This window comes from Cupressus sempervirens, chromosome 10 (genome assembly GCF_028749045.1).
Source record: "Cupressus sempervirens isolate cs-2001-9-10 chromosome 10, ASM2874904v1, whole genome shotgun sequence".
Classification (NCBI taxonomy): Eukaryota; Viridiplantae; Streptophyta; class Pinopsida; order Cupressales; family Cupressaceae; genus Cupressus; species Cupressus sempervirens.
The window spans coordinates 917,588,717-917,609,724 of record NC_143127.1 but is presented as its reverse complement, the minus strand read 5'-3'; the positions used below and the strand labels follow the sequence as shown (position 1 = coordinate 917,609,724).

General features: G+C 34.6%; 1 protein-coding gene across 2 annotated transcripts in view; it reads right to left on the bottom strand.

Annotated features, from left to right (window-relative positions):
- SPK1 (guanyl-nucleotide exchange factor) overlaps nt 1-21,008 on the bottom strand; it is a 190,662-nt gene that overhangs the window by 139,382 nt on the left and 30,272 nt on the right. For both annotated transcript variants that reach the window (XM_089806751.1, XM_089806752.1), the window contains 11 exons: nt 19,601-19,763; nt 19,317-19,447; nt 16,047-16,159; nt 15,815-15,870; nt 15,345-15,442; nt 15,087-15,224; nt 14,264-14,578; nt 13,631-13,912; nt 13,133-13,300; nt 12,829-13,020; nt 4,230-4,273 (listed from right to left, as the gene is read on the bottom strand). In XM_089806751.1, the coding sequence (XP_089662877.1) occupies nt 4,230-4,273; nt 12,829-13,020; nt 13,133-13,300; nt 13,631-13,912; nt 14,264-14,578; nt 15,087-15,224; nt 15,345-15,442; nt 15,815-15,870; nt 16,047-16,159; nt 19,317-19,447; nt 19,601-19,763 (1,700 nt within the window). The remainder of the gene's footprint in view (nt 1-4,229; nt 4,274-12,828; nt 13,021-13,132; nt 13,301-13,630; nt 13,913-14,263; nt 14,579-15,086; nt 15,225-15,344; nt 15,443-15,814; nt 15,871-16,046; nt 16,160-19,316; nt 19,448-19,600; nt 19,764-21,008) is intronic.

Genomic DNA, 21,008 nt, shown 5'->3' with positions numbered 1-21,008 from the left:
TGATCTTTTCTTTATGTCTGAGGATGTTCTTGCAGGATAAGAAAGCTGGTACATTACACATGCTGTCAAAATATTGTGCAGACTCAAACTAATGACAGTAGCTCGAAATAAGTTGTGATCTAGAATTCATTAGTCATCTGATGATCAGACTGGATAAAGTGAGGCTCTCAAGCAAATATTATTAATGATTGAGATTACAAGTATTCTTCCATTAAGAAGGAGTCTGACACTTCTTCAAGGCAACGCAAGAGCTTAGAAGATTGATCCTCAAAGGGAGTCTAGAAAACATGTATGTAACTGTATAATTTTGATGGGCCTACTCCTATGTACATAAGAAGGAAGTAATGACTTATTACCAGAAAGTCGGAAGATCGATATCAGATTCAGTCTCAGAGAGAGTCTGACAGACATCCTTGGGCAAAGAAAGCCTCTAAGGGAGTAACTACAGGACCTAATTTATAATGATCATGCATTCTTCTCTGTGAGAGGAAATTAGGGTGAAAACCTTTGTACCACCCTTTGACTGGTTTCATGGTGATTACTATTTCACATATGATATGTAATGAAAAGTGACGATCTTTCATTAACATATATAAACCGATGGTAACCATTATAAGATGACGATCTTAAAATGGTAGACTTGTTATCATGACAAACTTCATTAAATTGTTGCCCCAGAGTGTTGGAAATCATGATAAGGATTAGACAAAAGGTAACCATTGTAAGGTGGCAATCTTATAAATGATAGACCTGTGATCATGGTTCTTTGGGACAGATTTTGTCGGATACCATGATAACCAACTTGTTATGGTTCTTTGGGTTGGATCTCGTCGGACATCGTGACATAATTACTACTATAGATCACACTTAAGGTGGTGTTTTAAAGTTATGGAAATTGCTTCAATTGTGTGTTATGAAAGGGAAGAAATTTAGCCTCATAATGAATTGAATATCACACTGAGATTATATCTCTTCATATTCTTGAGAGCATAATGTGTTCTATAAATCCTCCCTAGCTAAAAGGGAGTATTAAGGTTGTATCTTCTGTCAAATTGATTTTAACATGAGATACCTTGTTGATGGTAAATCATCTTTAAGATAAATATCTTATATATATAATATATATTATACATTATATATAATATATATTATATATTATTATATAATAATAATATATTACATATATGGTTAACATATTAATATTACATATATGCTTAAGATGAGTTGCATTTATGGTTATATTAATATATTCTCTAGTGATGTTTAACCATAGAGACACGTCTCTTCATGAGACATGTCTGCCCTCATATTTATAAGCCTTCATTTGCATTTGGAACACAATCTATACAATGGCAATTGTTAGTACATTTGCAGCGATCCTAGAATTTGACAAAAAGCAAGAGGTAAGTTTTTGCTTTGTTTTTAGTTTTTCTTTGTTGTTTATTGCTTGTTTTTAGTTTGTTTTTTAAGAAAGTTGAGGATTTCGATGCAAGAATGCAAGTGCATATGTATGCTTTCATCTTCCATGCCAATCCACACTTCATACATTTTCCAAATTCCATCTTCAACACATGCAATTACATCCTCTGAATCCAATTAAATATTTATCTCAAGTAACATGATGCATGTTTACTACATGCAATCCACCATCCCAAAACCGATTTTGCTCATTTTTGCCCAAAATATAAGCTATTTCATTCATTCTCAGCTTTCAAAAATGTTCAAAAAGTATCTAACCCATGCTCCGAACACCCATCTCTCATGGATCCTCACTATAACTCAAATCCTAAAGTTTTCAAGGATCCGATCTCATTGGAAGATGTTTTCATCTTCATGTTGCGAAACAATCTTCAAGATATGTCAGAATTTCCACAAAGAATAGAGACATCCCATCAAGAAGATGTGCTTCAAATCCAAGGAAGCAATATTTCATTTGGTCTCCACTTTCCCAATGGCTGGCCTAGAACCTAAGATCGTGTGGGAATGCGTGAAAGCACTTTGATTTGTAAAAAAAACCAAAAAAGAAAGAATCATTTGAAGATGTTGATGGAAAGTTGTTTCAAGTTTACATCCAGACATCATTGAGAAGGATTTTCAAAGTGTCAGAAACTCCAGAATGTACGAATCTGACAAAGAAGAATTCACAGCAATGGAATGAGGAAAAGCTTGATTACATTGAGTTTTCAAATAATAAATGGCAATTCATCAAAGAAAGTGCAGTATTGTGGAATACACGGATTTCCAATCCAGCAATCATCCACGTTTTCGTCACCAAGTGCAAAGGCTTCTGCTGACAATCTACAAGATTGATTTTGCAATTCCAACTTTTTCTTCATCTCTGTAGTTGTAGAAGATCAGTTGCATGTGATGCAATTGCATATAATTTGATTGCATGTCCTTATGACATGTAATCCAATAATAATTCTCGCCTAGTTGCTCCCACTTTTTCCTCCTTTCTCTCACTTCTTTTTCCTATATAAAAGAGTGCCCCTCGTTGTATAAATCATTTTTTATTGTGTGCAGGAAAGCTCTGCCAAACTTGTGCAAAAAAAACTTTGATTGTGTACTACAAATTTGGAAGAAAAGTGAACAAAAAGAAGCAACTGGATTCGAAGCTTTGACAAGAAGCAACTTTGATAGCAAAAATTGAAAGTTTTGACTGTAATTTGTGTGAATTGTCTTCGAATCATATTTTATTGTATGTTTAAATAATATAGCATAGTGAGTTAAGAAACAATCGAAGCCGAAGCTTTAACTGGGAGCAATTGTGGTGATGCATAGACTAGAAGCTTTGACTATAGTTTGTATTACCATCTCAAATTCATGAAAAACAGTTAGATATTCTCTACTTCTGGAAGTCTTTGGGTTCCAATGGTAAAGGTTTTTCTTATAGAATAGATTAAAACTAAAAATAAGTTATAGAATAGAAATCATCTACTTCTCGAAGCCTTTGCACCCCAATGGTAGAGGTTATTCTTATAGAATAGATTAAAACAGGACTTAGAGCCAAACAAGTACGCTTTCAATCAGCGTTTGAGTTGGTGTTTGTTTATCGATATCACCGTTTCCAACTATTAAATAGAAGTGTAGTGAGAGATTTAATCTTGCCCATCACTCGCTCCGCAAGTAAGTGGATTCTTTCTTAAAAGTTAAGAGGAAAGAATATGGGTAACACCCCTTACAAATCTCTCAACTTCTTGCTTACCTTGAGTTGATCCAAGGTAGGTGGCAAGGGGGAACCTTCCCTTTAAGGTAGGAGAGACTCTGTCTCATACACTGTGCCCGGTCTAAATATTCTGCAACTAGATTTGCACAAACTGTCCATTGCAAAGTATCCACGCAATAGTATACATTTGCAAAACTAGAAAAACTGTTTAAACGAAGAAAAAAAAAGAATCCAATCAGAAGACCAAGGGTCTGTGACCAAGGTTCTTTAGGGATGAATACACTTTCAGCTGGTTGTACTGCTTCCCAATGCCCTAGTTATGCTTTAAGTACAAATAAAGGACCTGCTTGTGGGGAAACAATCTGAGATTTGATTGGTGAATCAGGTATGTTATAATCATCTGGTTCAAAATTATTTGGCTTCAATGTCTGGACAAGTTGCACAACAAAGGAATATATTCCAGTGTCCAATTCTTCCCTGGTAATTTAATTGGATATAGCATGGCTTATGACAGAGCCAAAATCATAGAGTATAACAAGTTGGTACAAGTCATCTCACTATAAAGAGAAAACTACAGGCAAAAAAGTTGAACAATTAATTTGTTGACCATTTGATCCAATATATCTATGATTATGCAGGCCAAATGTTAGCTATTCCATAACCTCAATATACATCTTTCTATCATCCCCTAAATACACGATGCAAAGTTATAACAAAACTCTTGATAATAGTAGAGAGAAATCGCAATGAATATTAACATTGTTGGACCAAGTCGCCAAAATACACTTCATTAAAATTGAACCTAGATATCAGGTTAACTACTGAAAAATGTATTAAACAAAGATACAAAATAAATGCAGACTGATTTGTAACCCATAAAATTTTAATAATAAATTGTTGTAGATAAAGCTAATATCACTAAAAGCAACATTTGAATTCAGATGAGGAATATTAATCACACAGTCTGAAATATTAAAGGTGGCATCAATTATTAACTCATGATTCTACCTTTTCTGTAACAAAAGCAATCCAATTACCAAAATGATTAAGGTGAAGAACATACTGCACATGGGTAGATAGTGGAAGAGCAGCATATCCCAAAACAACCTGATGGTTTATAATCAGGAAACAAAATCTAATTAGTTAAAGACCAAAAGATCTAGTGCACCATAAATAAATATAATTCTATAATTCTTGCTAAAAGGTCACTAGAAATGCTAAAATTATTTGATTTACAATTTGATATGATCAGAGCACATAACATTAAGCACGCACACTTTGCCTTATATCCGTACCATAAATTATGAGGAACAACAATATGAGTTAATGTAACGTCAAGTTATATTACATATAATTGTCTGCTTCAAAGATCCTCCATATGTTTTAATAACTAAATAGTAAATAATTAAAATTATTTATCTGGCCTAGAAAGAAATTAAATAATTAAAATTATGTTTTAAATTTTCAGTTATTTAACAAGAGTCATATTAAATTCTAACCTTTATGCGACCACTTTTATGTCAATAGGCTGCTCTATTATTTTCCAAGTTAAAAGTTAAAAGAAAAGGAATATAAATAGACAAGGAAGCTGAAAGGGTGGATTAGAATAGTTTCCCAGAATGATTATATAAGAGCAGTGAGAGGCTCATTAGAGAAATGCTGAGTTTATTCTTCTTTTAGTTTGTAACTCTTGTGGTTCTGGAATTTGAATTTGATCCAGTTTGGCTCTGGAGGATGAAAAACCTCTTGGAAAGATTGGTTCCGGGGTTGAAAGAGTCATCCCTACCTGGTGTTTGGTGGAGTCGTTCAGGATTTCCATTAGATTTAATGGCTAGAGTTCAATGAAATTTGTAAAGTCCTCTTTGATGACAAATAACAGATACTTTTACAGTTCAGAGTAATGTTTTATCCAGAGGTAATTGTTCAGTTTTCTGCTTAATTAAAGGAAATAAAGTTTCAAGTTGTTTTTTAACGGTGAATTAGCATTTTCCACATGATAAAACAAAGAAACCAGATTATAAAAAAGTCAGGGAGGAGCTAGCATAAGACAAACTGAATAGAGACAAATTGTGAATGAATCACTGCTGAGGAGGAAATCATGGCTTTTATATCTAAAGTAATTGATGTAATATTGCGGCACAGTCAACTTTTAGCTTGGAATATTATATCATACATTGATTTAATTAAGGAATGAAGCAGATTTGACACCATGTATTTGAAAGAAAGTTCTGGGTGAACAAAAAGAAAGTTAGCCATTTCATCTTCTTGTTGGCATGATATTTCCTGTTCTCGCACGACCATATTCTGGCCTGAAGCTTGGTATTCCTGGACACCAAACTGAGTCTTTGAATCGGCTGCTTGATACTGGAGCTATCATGGGATTTGAAGGTTAATACATTCCAATGAACCCTTCTCAGAATTGCATATTTGAAGGTTAATACATTCCAATGAACCCTTCTCAGAATTGCATGGGTTTGTCTTTTTCCAATTTTAGCTTCTATTCCAATTTCAAGCTCTTAGTCGGGAAATTCTGGAAAGTGACAAGAAATTGTGAGTCATGACACTTCAAGATTGTTGCTGAAGCTGGTACAAATACTGGTACAGACCGATGTGGCAGTGGTTAAGACAAAAAGATGCTTATGAAGAATCACAGAGCACAGAGGACACATGCATGGAGCTCTAAATCATATTATGTGAACTTTTTAAGCCATTTGGAGGTATTTGAACTTCCTTAAGCTGCTTGGTCTTTCTATTGGGTGCAAGGGCTCTTTCCTGTGGATACTATAAATCATAAGAAGCAGACATGAGTTGATATTCTGAGCAGATAAAGTGCTGCAAATGAACCCTTACTTGGATTTTATGAGAAAACATCATTTTGATCAATCCATGATGTTTAGATAATCTCTCTAATTGCTGTGTAATTAGTCTGGGCATGTTAAGTCCTCAGGATTAGTATGTGCCTAAGTTACCGGTTCAAGTGCAGATACAAAAGACCGGTTTGCCAGTATTGCAAAGTTTTGAAAAGGGGTTTGGGTTGATTTTATGAGAAAACATCATTTTGATCAATCCATGATGTTTAGATAATCTCTCTAATTGCTGTGTAGTTAGTCTGGGCATGTTAAGTCCTCAGGATTAGTATGTGCCTAAGTTACCGGTTCAAGTGCGGATACGAAAGACCGGTTTGCCAGTATTGCAAAGTTTTGAAAAGGGGTTTGGGTTTTTTAGTACAAAAGCATGTAAAAATAATAATAGAATTTCAAAATATATATAGGATTCAAAACATTACAATTAAGGAAGCATGAGTTACAGAAGCGTCCTTGTCTATACATCTTGTAGACAAGGAAACTGTGTACATATATATACTCACAAATATTTATGGAGCCTAGAAGCATGAGTTAAGATTAGAATTTCACACATTATCATGAAAACACCATACACTTGTAATCATGGTATCATGAATCATCAAAATTAAACTTAAATCAAACATAAAATTCAAGTATCATTGCTTGAAGTTAAACCAATGGATTCAAAAATTAATTGATATACTTCTTGTTCTTCTACTTCTTCTTAATCTTCACTTCCCTTTCAAAGATTTTTCTCTTGGCAACATGTTTGAAGTAGTCTTAGGTGGTCTTAGGTAGTTTTGGCCTCGTTGGTGGTCTTTGGTGGTCTTAGGTGGTAGCAATTTTCAAATCTCAGAGTCTGACAGTGAGTTTGAGCAGTTTTGGCTTGCTAGAAAGTAATGCCTGTCTTGTGTGTAGCAAGTGGTTGAACTAAGTCGGTCAGGAATATAGAATTGAAAAAAAGTGATTTGTGAGGAAATGAGTTAGAACCATTAGAGAATCCTTTTTCCAGCTTCAATTTGACCTCAAAAAGCCAGGACAGGTTGTGAGAGATAACACTGTTGAAGGCATGCTAAATCTGGAAATTTGGCTAAATCCGGAAATGTTTGAAAACCCCCAAAATGTAGAATCTGCATTTTAACTCCTATGAGCCTAAAACCTATCTCAAACATATTGACAGCATTTATACAAATATAACTTAAACTTACACTTGAATGTTATATTTGTATAAGTCCTGCTGCTAAGCTGGAAAAATGACTAATTTCGCTATCAGTTCGACCGGTTAGTAACTACTTCGCCCGGGTACAACTGGCAAATGGGTTGGTTTGAAGTAGGTGGCTGAATTTCAAACCCTGCCTGGACCAGAAAACGAACTGTACGGAACCAGGTACCAATTCAAACTCCTGATCCAGGAGGCATTTCCAGCAAACTGGGTAACATAGGTGTGTGCTAATCATTGTCACATCAATCTTCACTCTGAATTTCTGAATCTGAGAAAAGGTTTTGGGCATTGGCATAGTTGTCTGCTATATCATGGATGTGACAACAATATAAATGTTTGAAGTTTGTTCTCAGACTTTGTTTATTGATGTATGTTCATTTTTTACTACAAACTGTTGCTATGAGTCTGGCGTATAATATCTTATATTGGTCAAATTTTGCTTCATTTGGTGTGTAGGCCTGTGCTTGGTTCATGGAAGTAATTGATGGAACTATATGCAAGCAGACAGTTTATATTGCAGAGTTTCAAGGAAGCAGGTGAAATGTTATGTTCAGACCAACAAGCTAATGAAGAAAGTATTTTCAGAAAAAGAAAAAGGAAAAAGAATCTGAGATGCGGACAGGTGTGTCCGCTGCAATTCAGAAGGTACAAGGCATAAATGGACAGACCTGCAAAAGTTGTGCTTTACATAGGTATTGAGGACTGTTCCAAAGCATGCTGCATAACTATGGTCTATTATAGGCACACGCATAGTATTGTCTACTAGAGTCTACTCTACTGGTTGAGGTCAGATATTGTATCATTTTAAGTGTTTAGTGGCAAACTACTACTGGTTCTAGAAATACATGATAATAAAGGAAAGATTATTCTCTGTCACTGCTACATTATCATTTTCTAAACTATAAAACAAAAGTATCTAGACAAGCAAGACAATATTGCAATTAAAAAAAAAAAAAGTTTTTTGGTACACATAAGAAAACAGTTTGACAAAATACTCAGTGAGGAAAGCTGCAAAAACGTGAAAGAATTGATAGGCTTTCTAACATGAATCTTCAAAACAAAGCATTTTTAGGTATAGAAAGATTATTCTCAGAAAAAGAAAAAGGAAAAAGAATCTGAGATGCGGACAGGTGTGTCCGCTGCAATTCAGAAGGTACAAGGCATAAATGGACAGACCTGCAAAAGTTGTGCTTTACATAGGTATTAAGGACTGTTCCAAAGCATGCTGCATAACTATGGTCTATTATAGGCACACGCATAGTATTGTCTACTAGAGTCTACTCTACTGGTTGAGGTCAGATATTGTATCATTTTAAGTGTTTAGTGGCAAACTACTACTGGTTCTAGAAATACATGATAATAAAGGAAAGATTATTCTCTGTCACTGCTACATTATCAGTTTCTAAACTATAAAACAAAAGCATCTAGACAAGCAAGACAATATTGCAATTAAAAAAAAAAAAAGTTTTTTGGTACACATAAGAAAACAGTTTGACAAAATACTCAGTGAGGAAAGCTGCAAAAACATGAAAGAATTGATAGGCTTTCTAACATGAATCTTCAAAACAAAGCATTTTTAGGTATAGAAAGAAATCATTATTTCTCTGCATCGCTAAAATCTCACCCTTTATTCAATTTCATTTGCAGGAAAAGAAAATTAACTGAAATGGATCTGCAAAACAAGAGCTTTTGATCAAGAAGTTCATGAAGCTCAATCTTCTTATCATTTTTACATATAGATTTTTTGGTATGACCATCCTTTATGCACACTTGGTATTTCATGCTTCAAAAACTCCAACACCTATAATATTAAGCTCATGTAAAATGTGGTATCAATTCCAAGTTGCCGATATAAGGCCTTTCATGAAATTCCTTCAACTTCTATGGGTTTCTTGTTTTGCTTCTAATTCAAGAAATCTTAAAGATCCCAATTTCATAGAATTTGTTTATTGTGAACTTATGTTAAACCATGATTTATACCATATGTACTCCTCCTCTTAGTAATTTAAGTAGGTTCGCAAATCATTAAATGGTACCATTTTGGTGATTAGGGTGCTGGTGTGGATATATCCTTCTGAAGAAATGAGATCCCATTCTTAAGATTCTAAATACTTGAATTTCTAGATTCCAATTCTTACAAAATAACTCTACCATAGCTTGTATAAACATTAACAGACTAACAACAAAAACTAGTGCTATACTGTTTCTAGATTCAATCGTGTAGCATGATTTGAAATGTTGACAGAAAAAATTTCTATACAATCAAATCCAGAAATGGTATAGCACTAGATTAATAAATTAACTTATCTTATATAATGGATTGTGTATATCTTATAGCTCTGAATAAAAATTACCTTCAATATTTAAATTTAGTGAAATGAAGACGCAACTGCAGAAATGTACCAAAGCTAGGGTTTCCACGGACAACAGCAGTGAGTAATCATAGGACTTTCTTCCTAGGTTAAGGCGTACTCATGGATGTTGGAACTGTATTGAGGCCGCACAAGGAAAGATAAAGATCCTGAGACAGAGGTTGGATATTTTCCATAAGGAAATATGCTACTAAAATCCCCCACACATGGAACCGAATGGTATCAATGGTTGTCAACTATCACTAGGGTAGAATGGGATGGGTGGATGGGTAGACTTGGCAAGATATAGATGCCAACTGTGTTCAATCCTTATCTCCTGTCAACTTCTCAGACATTCCTGTCTTCCGAGACTTGTTAAATGTGATGCTGTGAGAGGACATTGTGAAGGAGATTGCAGCGAATGCTTCCTTCTTTCATAAGTATGGATTAGTCAGAAGATTAAAAGGGTTTTGGCCAAGCATAGAAGTGCCACACAAATGGATTATAGAAACACAGCAAAAAATGTGCCAAAGCTAGGGTTTCCATGGACAACAGTAGCAGGCGATTGTAGGACTTTTTTACTTGGTTAGGGCCCCAAAACTCATGGTTTTCCACTAATGGCAGTTGGAGATGTATTGAAGCCGTACAGGGAAAGATAAAGATCCTGAGACAGAGGTTGGATATTTTCCATAACGAAATATGCTGTGTAAAATCCCCCACACATGCAACGGAATGGTGTCAATGGTGGTCAGCTGCCACTATGGTAGGATGGGATGTGTCGATGGGTGGATTTAGCAAGAAATAGATGCCACCTGTGTTTGATCCTTATCTTCTGTCACCTTCTCAGATGTTCCTGTCTTTCTGAGAACTCGTTGAATGTGATGCTACGAGGACATTATGAAGGAGATTGCAGAGAATGTTTCCTTCTTTCAAAAGGATGGATTAGTCGGAAGATTCAAAGGGTTTTGGCCCAGCCTAGCAGTGCCATACAAATGGAATCATGGGTCATAGAGACACGGCACTCAGTTTTTAAATTTGAGTTGCAAATCTATCCCTGTGCACAGTAGTATTTTCTGGTAGTCTTTGACAAGGTTTGGAATAGTTGAATGGTGGTGGATGACTATCAATGGAACTGCAAACAACATTTGCTAATGCTTAAACTCTGCCACCCTTCTTAGAATCCAAATATCAAATCTTTTTTCAACAACTCCATTTTGATTATGGCTTATGAATCATCCTTCACAATTTTGTTTTGATGCCTGCTTTGAAGCCATTTGCAACTCGATGGGGAAATTTTTGGGTGTAGATGAGGGATCTTCAAATATTTTGCATATAACCTATGCCCACATATCGGTGGAGTTGAAGTTATACTAATGCTAAAGAGATTCGTGACTGGGAAACGACTATGGAAGCTGAAGACCAGAATCTTCTAAAGAATAGCAATTGGGTCCTTTCTGATTTTCCTCCAAGGAAGAAGCCCATTAGCTGCAAATGAGCCTATAATAAGTACAAACCTGACAAAACCCTCGACAAGTACAAAGATCGTCTTGTTGCGAGGGGGTTTCCCACAAAAAGAAGGCATTGATTATGAGGAGAGTTTTTCTCCTACAACCAAATGAGTATCATCCTTGCCTTAGCAGCTCAGTTTGAATGTAAAGTCCATCAAATGGGTGTTAGGAGTGCATTCCTCAATGGCAAGTTGCAAGAAGTGTACAAAGCGCAGTCTACAAGTTTCAAGGTTGTTGGAAAAGAACATGAGTTGTGCAATCTAGCGAACATACTCTATGGTCTCAAACAAAGAACATGAGGTGTGCAATATAGTGAACATACTCTATGGTCTCACACAAGCTTCTTAAGCTTGGTACATAGAAATTGACAAGTACCTTCCAAATAATGGTCTTCGGAGGAGTCTATCTGATTGTAATTTGTATGTCAAAAACATTGGTGATGATATTCTTCTTCTTGTTGTCTATGTTGATGACCTCATTATCACTGGTAGTTTGGCACTTTTGATCAATCAAATCACACAAAGTTTGTGTCAATCTTTTGACATAACAAACTTGGGCCTTTTGCACTACTATTTAGGTCTTGAAGTTTGGCAGACTAAAGGTAGTATCTTCTTATCTCAGTCTAAGTCTGCCTGCAGTCTGTTGGACAAATTTGAAATGCAAGATTGCAACCCTGCATCCACAACTATGTAGCATGGGCTAAAGCTGACAACTAAATCAAATTCACCTGTGGTGAACAAATCAGCATTCAAAAATCTTAGGGGGCAACTTGGTCTAATTGATAGAATGATCATAAAGGGACAGTATTAGAATAATATCTTTATTATTCCTCATTTAATGGTCAATATTATACATTCTGTGAAGATTAGATAATCTCTAATTCTAAGATTGTAATAGAATAATATCTTTATTATTCATCATCTCTTTGTAATCTATAAATGATTGTGGGATCATTCATTCAGTTCATCCAATATTTTACCAATTACTTTTGGAATAGAACCAAACTTCAGCTAATAGAATTGTAGAAAATTAATTATGGATGTACTTTTGCTAAAAACTGTGCATGTCTACATTAACCTTAATAAATCTAAATTTATGCTATTATGAATTATACCACACAATCGATTGGTAGGCACAAAGACTAGTAACCAGATAAGCAATTCTGTTTGCAATAATATATGCCAAAGGAAAGGTACTAATAAAGGCGTAATGATGGTGGGGAAATACAAATCAAAGCATACTGCAGTTTACAGATGATTTCAACCCATAAAATACACATGTAGTTTAAAGCCCACATCCCAAAAATGCGATCGTATTTGGTTGGTTTATTTCTTTGACATGGTGCATAGATTCTGTGTAAGAATTTTATATTATCACTAATATGTACAAACCTTAAAACAATAGAAGCTGCATATGCATAATGAAAAGTAAAATTTTAACAGAATATGGATGTTACATTAAAGTAGATACGAATAAATAGATATTCAAAGTTAATTAATAAAACAAAGGACTTTATGAAGTAACCTTTCATTGTTAGGTTGCTGGAGATACATTTTTGGAATTAAAAATACTAAAATCAGTATAACAAACTTTACATTTCAAATGGACAAAGCATGATTTCTAGAGGGTAGTCTCAAAAGCCCCAATATCTTACCAACATGTAGTTGTATTATTTTAGTTTAAAGTGGGTTGGAACTGGTGAAACAGTAAAAAGATGATAAGCAGCATAAGAACTCACTGGCTTTGGAGCTTCAAGCTTTGTAAGAAGATCCACGTGATAAAATGTAAAGAGAAGATGATGTTGAGGAGTTATAATGGCAGGAAGTGAAAGCTTAATTTCATCGTGATAGCTTGCTGTCCGACTACCAACTGCTACCTGAGTGTGCATCCATTTCTGAAATGATGTGGTTCCATCTTTTGGATAGATAACCTGTTCCCAAAAATCCCACAGATACAAGACAAAAGCTAAGCATATAATTGCCAAGCACAGATGGCTATATAATAATACTTGAAGCTTGTACTAAAAAAGAGAAATATATGACCTCTAGTGGTTGTTTACGGATGTCCACATCATCCTTCCGCAACTCAATTCTTATGAAAATATTACGCTTTCGACTCAAGCTAACTGTTAAAGGATATACAAATAGGCAATGCAAAAGCTGGGAAAAGGGTTCATTCTTTGTCAATGTTCGAAAATCCAAAGCCCATATCTGCAATATTTCAAGAATCAAATACATATTATAGAGATTTTAGCATGGCATCATGAACTCTTCTACTTACCTATAAAAATAATATGTCACGTCTTGCATTATCAATAGCACCAAATAGTAAATGCCTTTTAGAATCAGAAAATTGTTTTCAGACATCAATCAGGTGACCAACATGTCACCATGACAACCATATATATTTACACCCAACCTCTACACTTGCAGCTGGGCTCTAAGGAAATATCAACACTGTCACATTATAAATTCTTCCCCATAGATATTTTCATCGTGTATGTTGTGTGTTCATAAAGGTTAAATATAACAGACACTCACATCATCACTTCCACTTTCAGATAGACTTCCTTGGTTTATATTTGAACTGTTTCGGATGATATCTCTTCCTTCATGAATACTCCACTTCATGCTACCATTGTATGATCTTGCAATGCTTTTTAACATTCCTGTGTCTCCAAGTCGTTCCCCGGCATCATTGGAATCAGCACTTAGGCTACCAGTTTCAGAAACATTATCAGCATCAAGATGAGTGGATTTGAGCTTTTCCACTTCCAACCTAAGAGTACCTTTAATCGGTTTATGAATCTTCCTCTTGGGATCCTACATTGTGAAAAACAAGTGTTATATTTCACACAGCATAGCAAGTTTGAAGTTTTCATTTTCAACACCAATCAATTCAGAAATCAAACACCTGACCACAGCTGTAAGAAAACTAATAAATAATATTTCTACCATGTTGGACAATGACTTAAAATTAAGTTAACTATTTTCACAAACCATAGCACAATGGTATATATACCTAACAAAAATCCAACTTTAAGAAAAATCTAAGTTTGATAAGAACAAAAAAGCTAATAAAATAATTTCCTTGTTTCTTTGATGTAAAAGTCTACTTCCCAAACATAATATCTTTACTAGAACACCATTTAAAAGGGTACTATTGTATCAAACCTGGAGCAACTCCTCAATATAACTTTCTTTAACCCTATTCAAGTTTGGTATTTCAACGATCACACAAGAGCCACTCAAATAATGGGTCATTCTTCCATCAGATGCTGTTCTCCCAACAAGGTCAAAGCCATTTTCATGTGAGCTCGACCCAGATATGCTAGGAGCAAGTGGACTACTTGGAGAGGCAGTTCCACCAACACCTCCACCGGCATGGGTCTCAAACAATGGAACAACAGCCCAAGCAAAAGCTTCTTGATATGGCATTATCCGAGCCCATACTTGCAGTTTCTGTTTTTCCTTTTCCGTCAAATGGACCTGCAATATTATTAAATTATTTAGTTGTAATAAGATATATTGATTAATTTCAAACCCCTGGTGCACTGACAACTTCCTTACAACCAAAGCATTTCATCAAATCAATGCACCACAAGCAACAGAGTTTGCGATTCTAAAAAAAATGCCATAGAAACTGCACAGTCAAACTTCCTCAGTGTACAATATTCAGAACAGATAAACTGAACTACTAAAAATAAAGAAAGAACTTCAGAATCCAGTGTCATGACCAATAATATACCTGACCAACATCTCGTTAAACTCAATGAAAAGATTGCTTTCCTAAGTTGATGGTAACCTACTAATAACATACTCGTCATGTAAATCCAAAGTATACATTGACCAATAAAAGCTACACAAGTTAAAAGTTATAAGATCATAAAATAACCACACTGCAAAATTAAATAATAGAAACTAGAAACAGAACAAAAGTCATGCAGAATGCACGCAACATGAAGAACTGTAGATGTCTCATAAATCATATACTAACAGGTTCTTTCCGAGAGTACACAGAAGGTGTGACTCCTCCTTCTTCAGTAGCAGGCTTTTCCAATTGAATGAGTAGGCAAACAGATGAAGATGGTGAATCTAAAGAAAAGATAGCACGGCGTTGTGAGGGCACTGTACCCTGGCATCTCATAGACATTGCATCCTCAGTTAATTTTTTAAAATCAAATAGTTTGATAACTGTCCATGATTTTACATTGCATGTTTAACTTGCAAATTAAAAATCTTAATTGCCACTTACATCTTGCATTTCATTGGGTAAGAACTGGAAGTAGAAATCCTCAGACAGCTTTTCTCTTCTCTCTCTGTGATACAAACATACTGTACCATAAAATGGCTCTGGAAAGAGACAGCTTCAATCAGTACCCAAAAATTAAATCTAACAAAAAAGCTTAAATTGTATATCAAGCTCTCATTGGTCCCTTACAATTCTCTCTTCATTGTGTAATGTAAAGGGCACATTCAAAATTCTAAATCCATTGAAATAGTTAGAGCTGCACACAGCCACACTACTGCATGCAGATCCTAATAATGATAGAGCTTGAAATTCTGAGGACCTCACATGTAAAACACGTGTGCAGACATGGAGTTGCATCAGAATCAATTGATATATGCCCACACACAAGTCCATATCTATTTTAATTTTTCTGACTTCAATTCGTATTTTGACAATCTATAAGAAGCGGCTATCTGACTACTTTATCAACTTACCAACAAATCCAGCTTGAAAGGCCAATGCTAAAACTTTGACAGATATCTTGAGTCCACTAAACAATGTTTGAAAAAATTATATTAAATGAATAAGAGAGTCAAGAAATATAAACAGCACAAAATGCATTATACTATTCAATAAAAAATTTGCATCGTGTCATGATATGAAAACAAAGATGAGTCCTATTAACTGAGCAAATAAAATACAATTGCATCAGGTAAACAACAAAACCTGCTACATAACATTGGTGGAACTTCTGGCGTTCGTTGTCCAAATATCATGGATCTCTCATTCTCCCAATCAAAAACTGGTTCATAAGCAGGTAAAGGAGAGGCGCCAAAATGCTGCATAGCCAGAACTACAAATATTGTAAGATGAGATAACTCATTATCTCAAAATAACAAAGCATTGGATTGTATCACAGCACCATCACAAACACTACATCAATATCAACATCATAGGAATTCTATCAATGCACATCATCATGTAATATATGCTATTAGTATCATACTGTCGAGCACAATCAGAAATAATCATGACATTGTACTTCAAGATTTTATCATGGTATCAAAGACATAATCATAAATGCACAATACATATTACCAGATTCACCTCATAAATGCCCAACATACATTACCAGATTCACCTCATAAATGCCCAATATATATTACCAGATTCACCTCATACTCATATAAACAAGGACCAACACTATCCCCCTCTCTTGTATTTATCTTCTCCGGATTTTCCCCTCCTATGCTCACCATTCAAGACTCTCACCCTCCTGCACCTAGAGGTTTGCCAGCCGATGAGGCATAGCTCACATACATACATCCATACACATGTGTGTGTGTGTGTGTGTGTATATAATACATAAATATATATATATATATAAGGCTAAGACCTTTACTCTCATTTTTGTTTGAACAGCCTTCAACTCAGTTCATGATCCTTTGCCACTCCTGCTGCAAGTTCGGTAAGTAACCCTACATGGCTTTACATAATGGCTTGGAATTATCCTTCACAACCATTGCCCTCTATAGCATTGTCCCTACATATGTATTGTCTTTGCCATCAATGTTGTACAATGGCTACTGCCCTTAGCAATCCTTATATTTCATTTCTCATTATATTATATAGATTTAACAAGAAAGTTGTAACCCTTCATTTTTCAAACAAATGTTCATTTCATTGACCTTTAGATAAACTCTTTCTTCTTATCAATGTTCTACCTCTAATCCGTAATCCAAAGTGACATGCTTACCCAGCCTGCATACCCACATCCTAAGTCATAGGATACGCCAAATTTCCGCCATGAAATTTGAATTTCAACTTATTTTCACCCTTTTTGAACTTCATCCGAACTTTATGATATTTAATATAATAGTGTTATTTAATATAATATTATCTTATTTTAAATAATACTGGGTTATTTAGTTTAATTATTAAGCAATGTCTAAATATTTTGACTACTTTGTGGATATATTACTTATATTTAAAAATTAGAAAAATTATAAGATGTAAATTCAATACCGGTTTTTGTTTCCGAATTTTTACCCTTGCCAAACTTCATCCGAATTTTCTGATTGATGAGCTCAAATTCGAAATTGAACCTTGTGACACAGCCCACATCCACAGAATCAAATTGCACATAGTTCCTTTATCCATACATCTCACATGTCACAAATTCACAAATTCATGTTGTAGAAAGCTTTATGATCAATTCCAGGCAATCAATATTCACTTAACAATCAAATTAGGACCACCACTACTATAAAATCCACAATCTGTATAACTAATGGACCGTGAGTTTTTAACACACTGTATTGCACATTTTCCCACATAGATGCGATCACACCTCCTGCTATTAGAACAATGGTCCAAGCTGCAATTTACCCAAAGATCCATAGTCTTCACTACTTCAGAATCACATATTTTCTTAGAAATAACTTTTACTAAGTTTTTCCTTCGGCCATTAAAATCTCAACTTCTCAGTTATTGTTCTAGGTTAAACTTTAGCATCTCATATCCTCTAAAACCCCATGGAATTTTCAAGAAATCTATTCAAAACACTTAGCACAGAAGTTAAATTGATTTTGAGAATCTGCTCCAATTTCCGTTTGATAAACAAAGATGCACTTACTAATAACCTCAGACCTTGATATGCAGGTAGAGAAACCTACATAACACCAAAATTAGAAATTCTCTCTCATTCTTTCTTAAATTCCTTACATTTCTCTTAAACTTTTGTGTAGAGGCTTTCCCAAACCCTTAATCCAAACTTTATAATCCTCATCCAATTTCAAGGGACTTGCACTTATCTCATAAATTATATTTAAATTTATTAGACTTCAATTAAGAACCTAGCAAACTCGTATATTTTGGCATGAGAAAAAACTATTTATAAAGGCAAGGACCAAATGACAGCAAGCATCCAATTTTACACTAGATTTTGTCATCAAATTCAAGTTTCCGTGAGGTTTATATCAAATAGGAGAATCCTCAAACTTAACAAGTGGTTTATAACTTTATAAAAATAATATCTACCTTCCTTATTAAACAAAACAAGCCTTTTTTATAGGTATCCGTATTAGTCCTCCAATTTTTCATTATGCACACAGAACCTGAGAACCAATTAACTATAAATGGCACATGGTGAACTTAGTCTTACAAAATCTTTATATGGCATCATTAAGGATAAACCATCTCAGTTCATCTTGTAACATGCATCACATAAAACGCATCCAGTTCCCATGATCTGAGATAGCCATTTGACTGTTTTTAAATTTATTTTAACAAACATAATAAAATAAAACTATTTTATTCCATCCGTTCACGGATAATCACCGCCCTTTTAAAATATAGCACATCCTCCATCATATTTAGAATTCACATACCATAACAAATCTTGTACAACTTCCAATTATTCATCTGTGGTCAATAAACCACAAACAATACTACTTTAAACAATAAATACAGAGTCGTAAACAGAGGGTATTACATATTGTTTATTCCAAGAAACAATACATATTGATCGTATAAGGAGCTACACAAAAATGATCATCAAATCCTAATTTGTGAGGGTTAATATTCATGACAGCTCAGCTTGTAACATATGAAATCACATAATATCCTCAAAAGGAACAATTGTACTTGTGACATAAGCCATCCCAATTCCAGTGCCCATACTCTTATTTCAAAATGTCACTTGATCAATCAATTAGAGATACAGAATACATAAATTAAATTACAGCTTTGCTGATAAGTATGTTGCTTAAACTGCAATGCTAGATAAGCATTCATAATGAATAACTAAACAAAATACAAGCTACATCATACCCAAAGTGAAATATATTATCCCTTATGAAAGCTCTATAAACACTTAAAATGGTAAATTTTGGTACCTGTCCTTTTCTGTTCATTCAAAAAATTCTACTATAACATACTTAACAGTAATCTAAACTTCCTTCAACTGACAGCAAAACACTCTAGACCAAAACATACCTTTTGAGAAGTCCTTGTAAAGGTGCCTTCTGATGAACTCGTGTCAGATGAATGTCTTCCTGATGTACTAGGATCATCATCATCAGTAGCATCTTCATTTCTCCCTTGCCTTATATTGGCTAGCCGTAGCTCTGATAGTAAAGAAGTTCATAAATAGACAAGCATGTAGAAAGCTTTCACAAGAAATGCAGAGATGAAAATAATAGTGTTCCCTTAGACAAACTTCCAAACATATTTCAAAGAGAAGTTCCATTATAAGACATTTTAACTCTTGGTTATCTTACCTGTTTCTATGTCTGTATCTGGCCCTTCAAAAATCTGACTTTGAAATGATATAGATGGAATACTTTCATAATGCCCATATTTGTTTTCATCTTTCACCCAGTCACCCTTATAGCATTGCACCAATTCATTTAAATGAGGCCATTGCTCCAAGTTTTCACTCAACTGCCAAACAAAAATGATATTCATAAGGTATAGGAACACACAATCTACCTGAAATATAGAACATTTATCATATTTTCAATAAGTTACATCTAACTTCTAATTTTTAAATGTTAGTTCCAAACATAAATCTACAAGCAGTTACTAACTTTTGGATATCCCATAAAAAGCAAAATAGATACAAGCCTGCCCAAATTGGATCCCCAATCATCCAGTGAAGAGTAGAGACAAAGGAACATGGGTCACAACTTCACAATACATTCCTTAACAGCAGACCATATCTTAGTATGGGTTTGTCACATCCTTGAAAGAAGAGAAAGGACAGAATATTTTCAGCTTCAAGGTAGCATTGAAGGACAACCTATGGAGACTGGGGGTAGCAAAGCTGATTATGGATGAATTAAAAAGAGCCGTATAATAATACCCCATGTTCTAGGTGCATAACCATGCAGTGAACAATATTACTGATATCCAAGCCATAATCCATTGCCACATGATTCACAGATCATCAGGCAATAGAATTGTTTTTTATTAAAATGATTAATGGACAATATCATGACAGCCTCCGAACCATTATGTAGATAACAGATTTTATGTTTGTTAATCGAAACCCCTCTTCTTCTTAATTTGAAAAATTGAATATCACTATTATGTCCTCTTTTCAAATTATAATAATTAAATATATTTTTAGAATTGTGTCTGGTCACTTTCATTTATGGGGTAACTCAAATAATATCATGTTAAGAAATTACATGCTGTATTTTCTCAAACACTTGACTACAAAAGTACTTTTGATACTTCAAAGGTAAAGTAAAATTAAAATAATAAAATAAACACAGTGTTAGCACCTGATATGGACACGATTTTAAAACTTCAAGTGTAGAGTTTGAACCACTTCGAACTTCAAAGTGGTTCAAAGCAATTCAAATGGGTTCAAAATGCAGAAGGGTTAATTCGTGGAGATTCAGGTCCAGGCTCAAATTGCCAGATTCAATGGTTCAATTGACCCTTCCTGCAAGTTCAATAGAAGCAAAGTTCAGACTCTGGGCTCAAAATGTAGATTCTTTAATTTGGAAAAGTTCAAAGTCCAGCCTCGGTTCATGATTTAGGTTCAGTGCAGAAGTTCAGAGGCCATAATTCAGGAAGGAACCCTAGTTGAAGAAACAAAATACCATCATGGTGAATCTTCAAGTTTCCTTTATTCAGAAGTTCAAAGTGGTTCAATATTTCGATATGCAGATTCAGAAA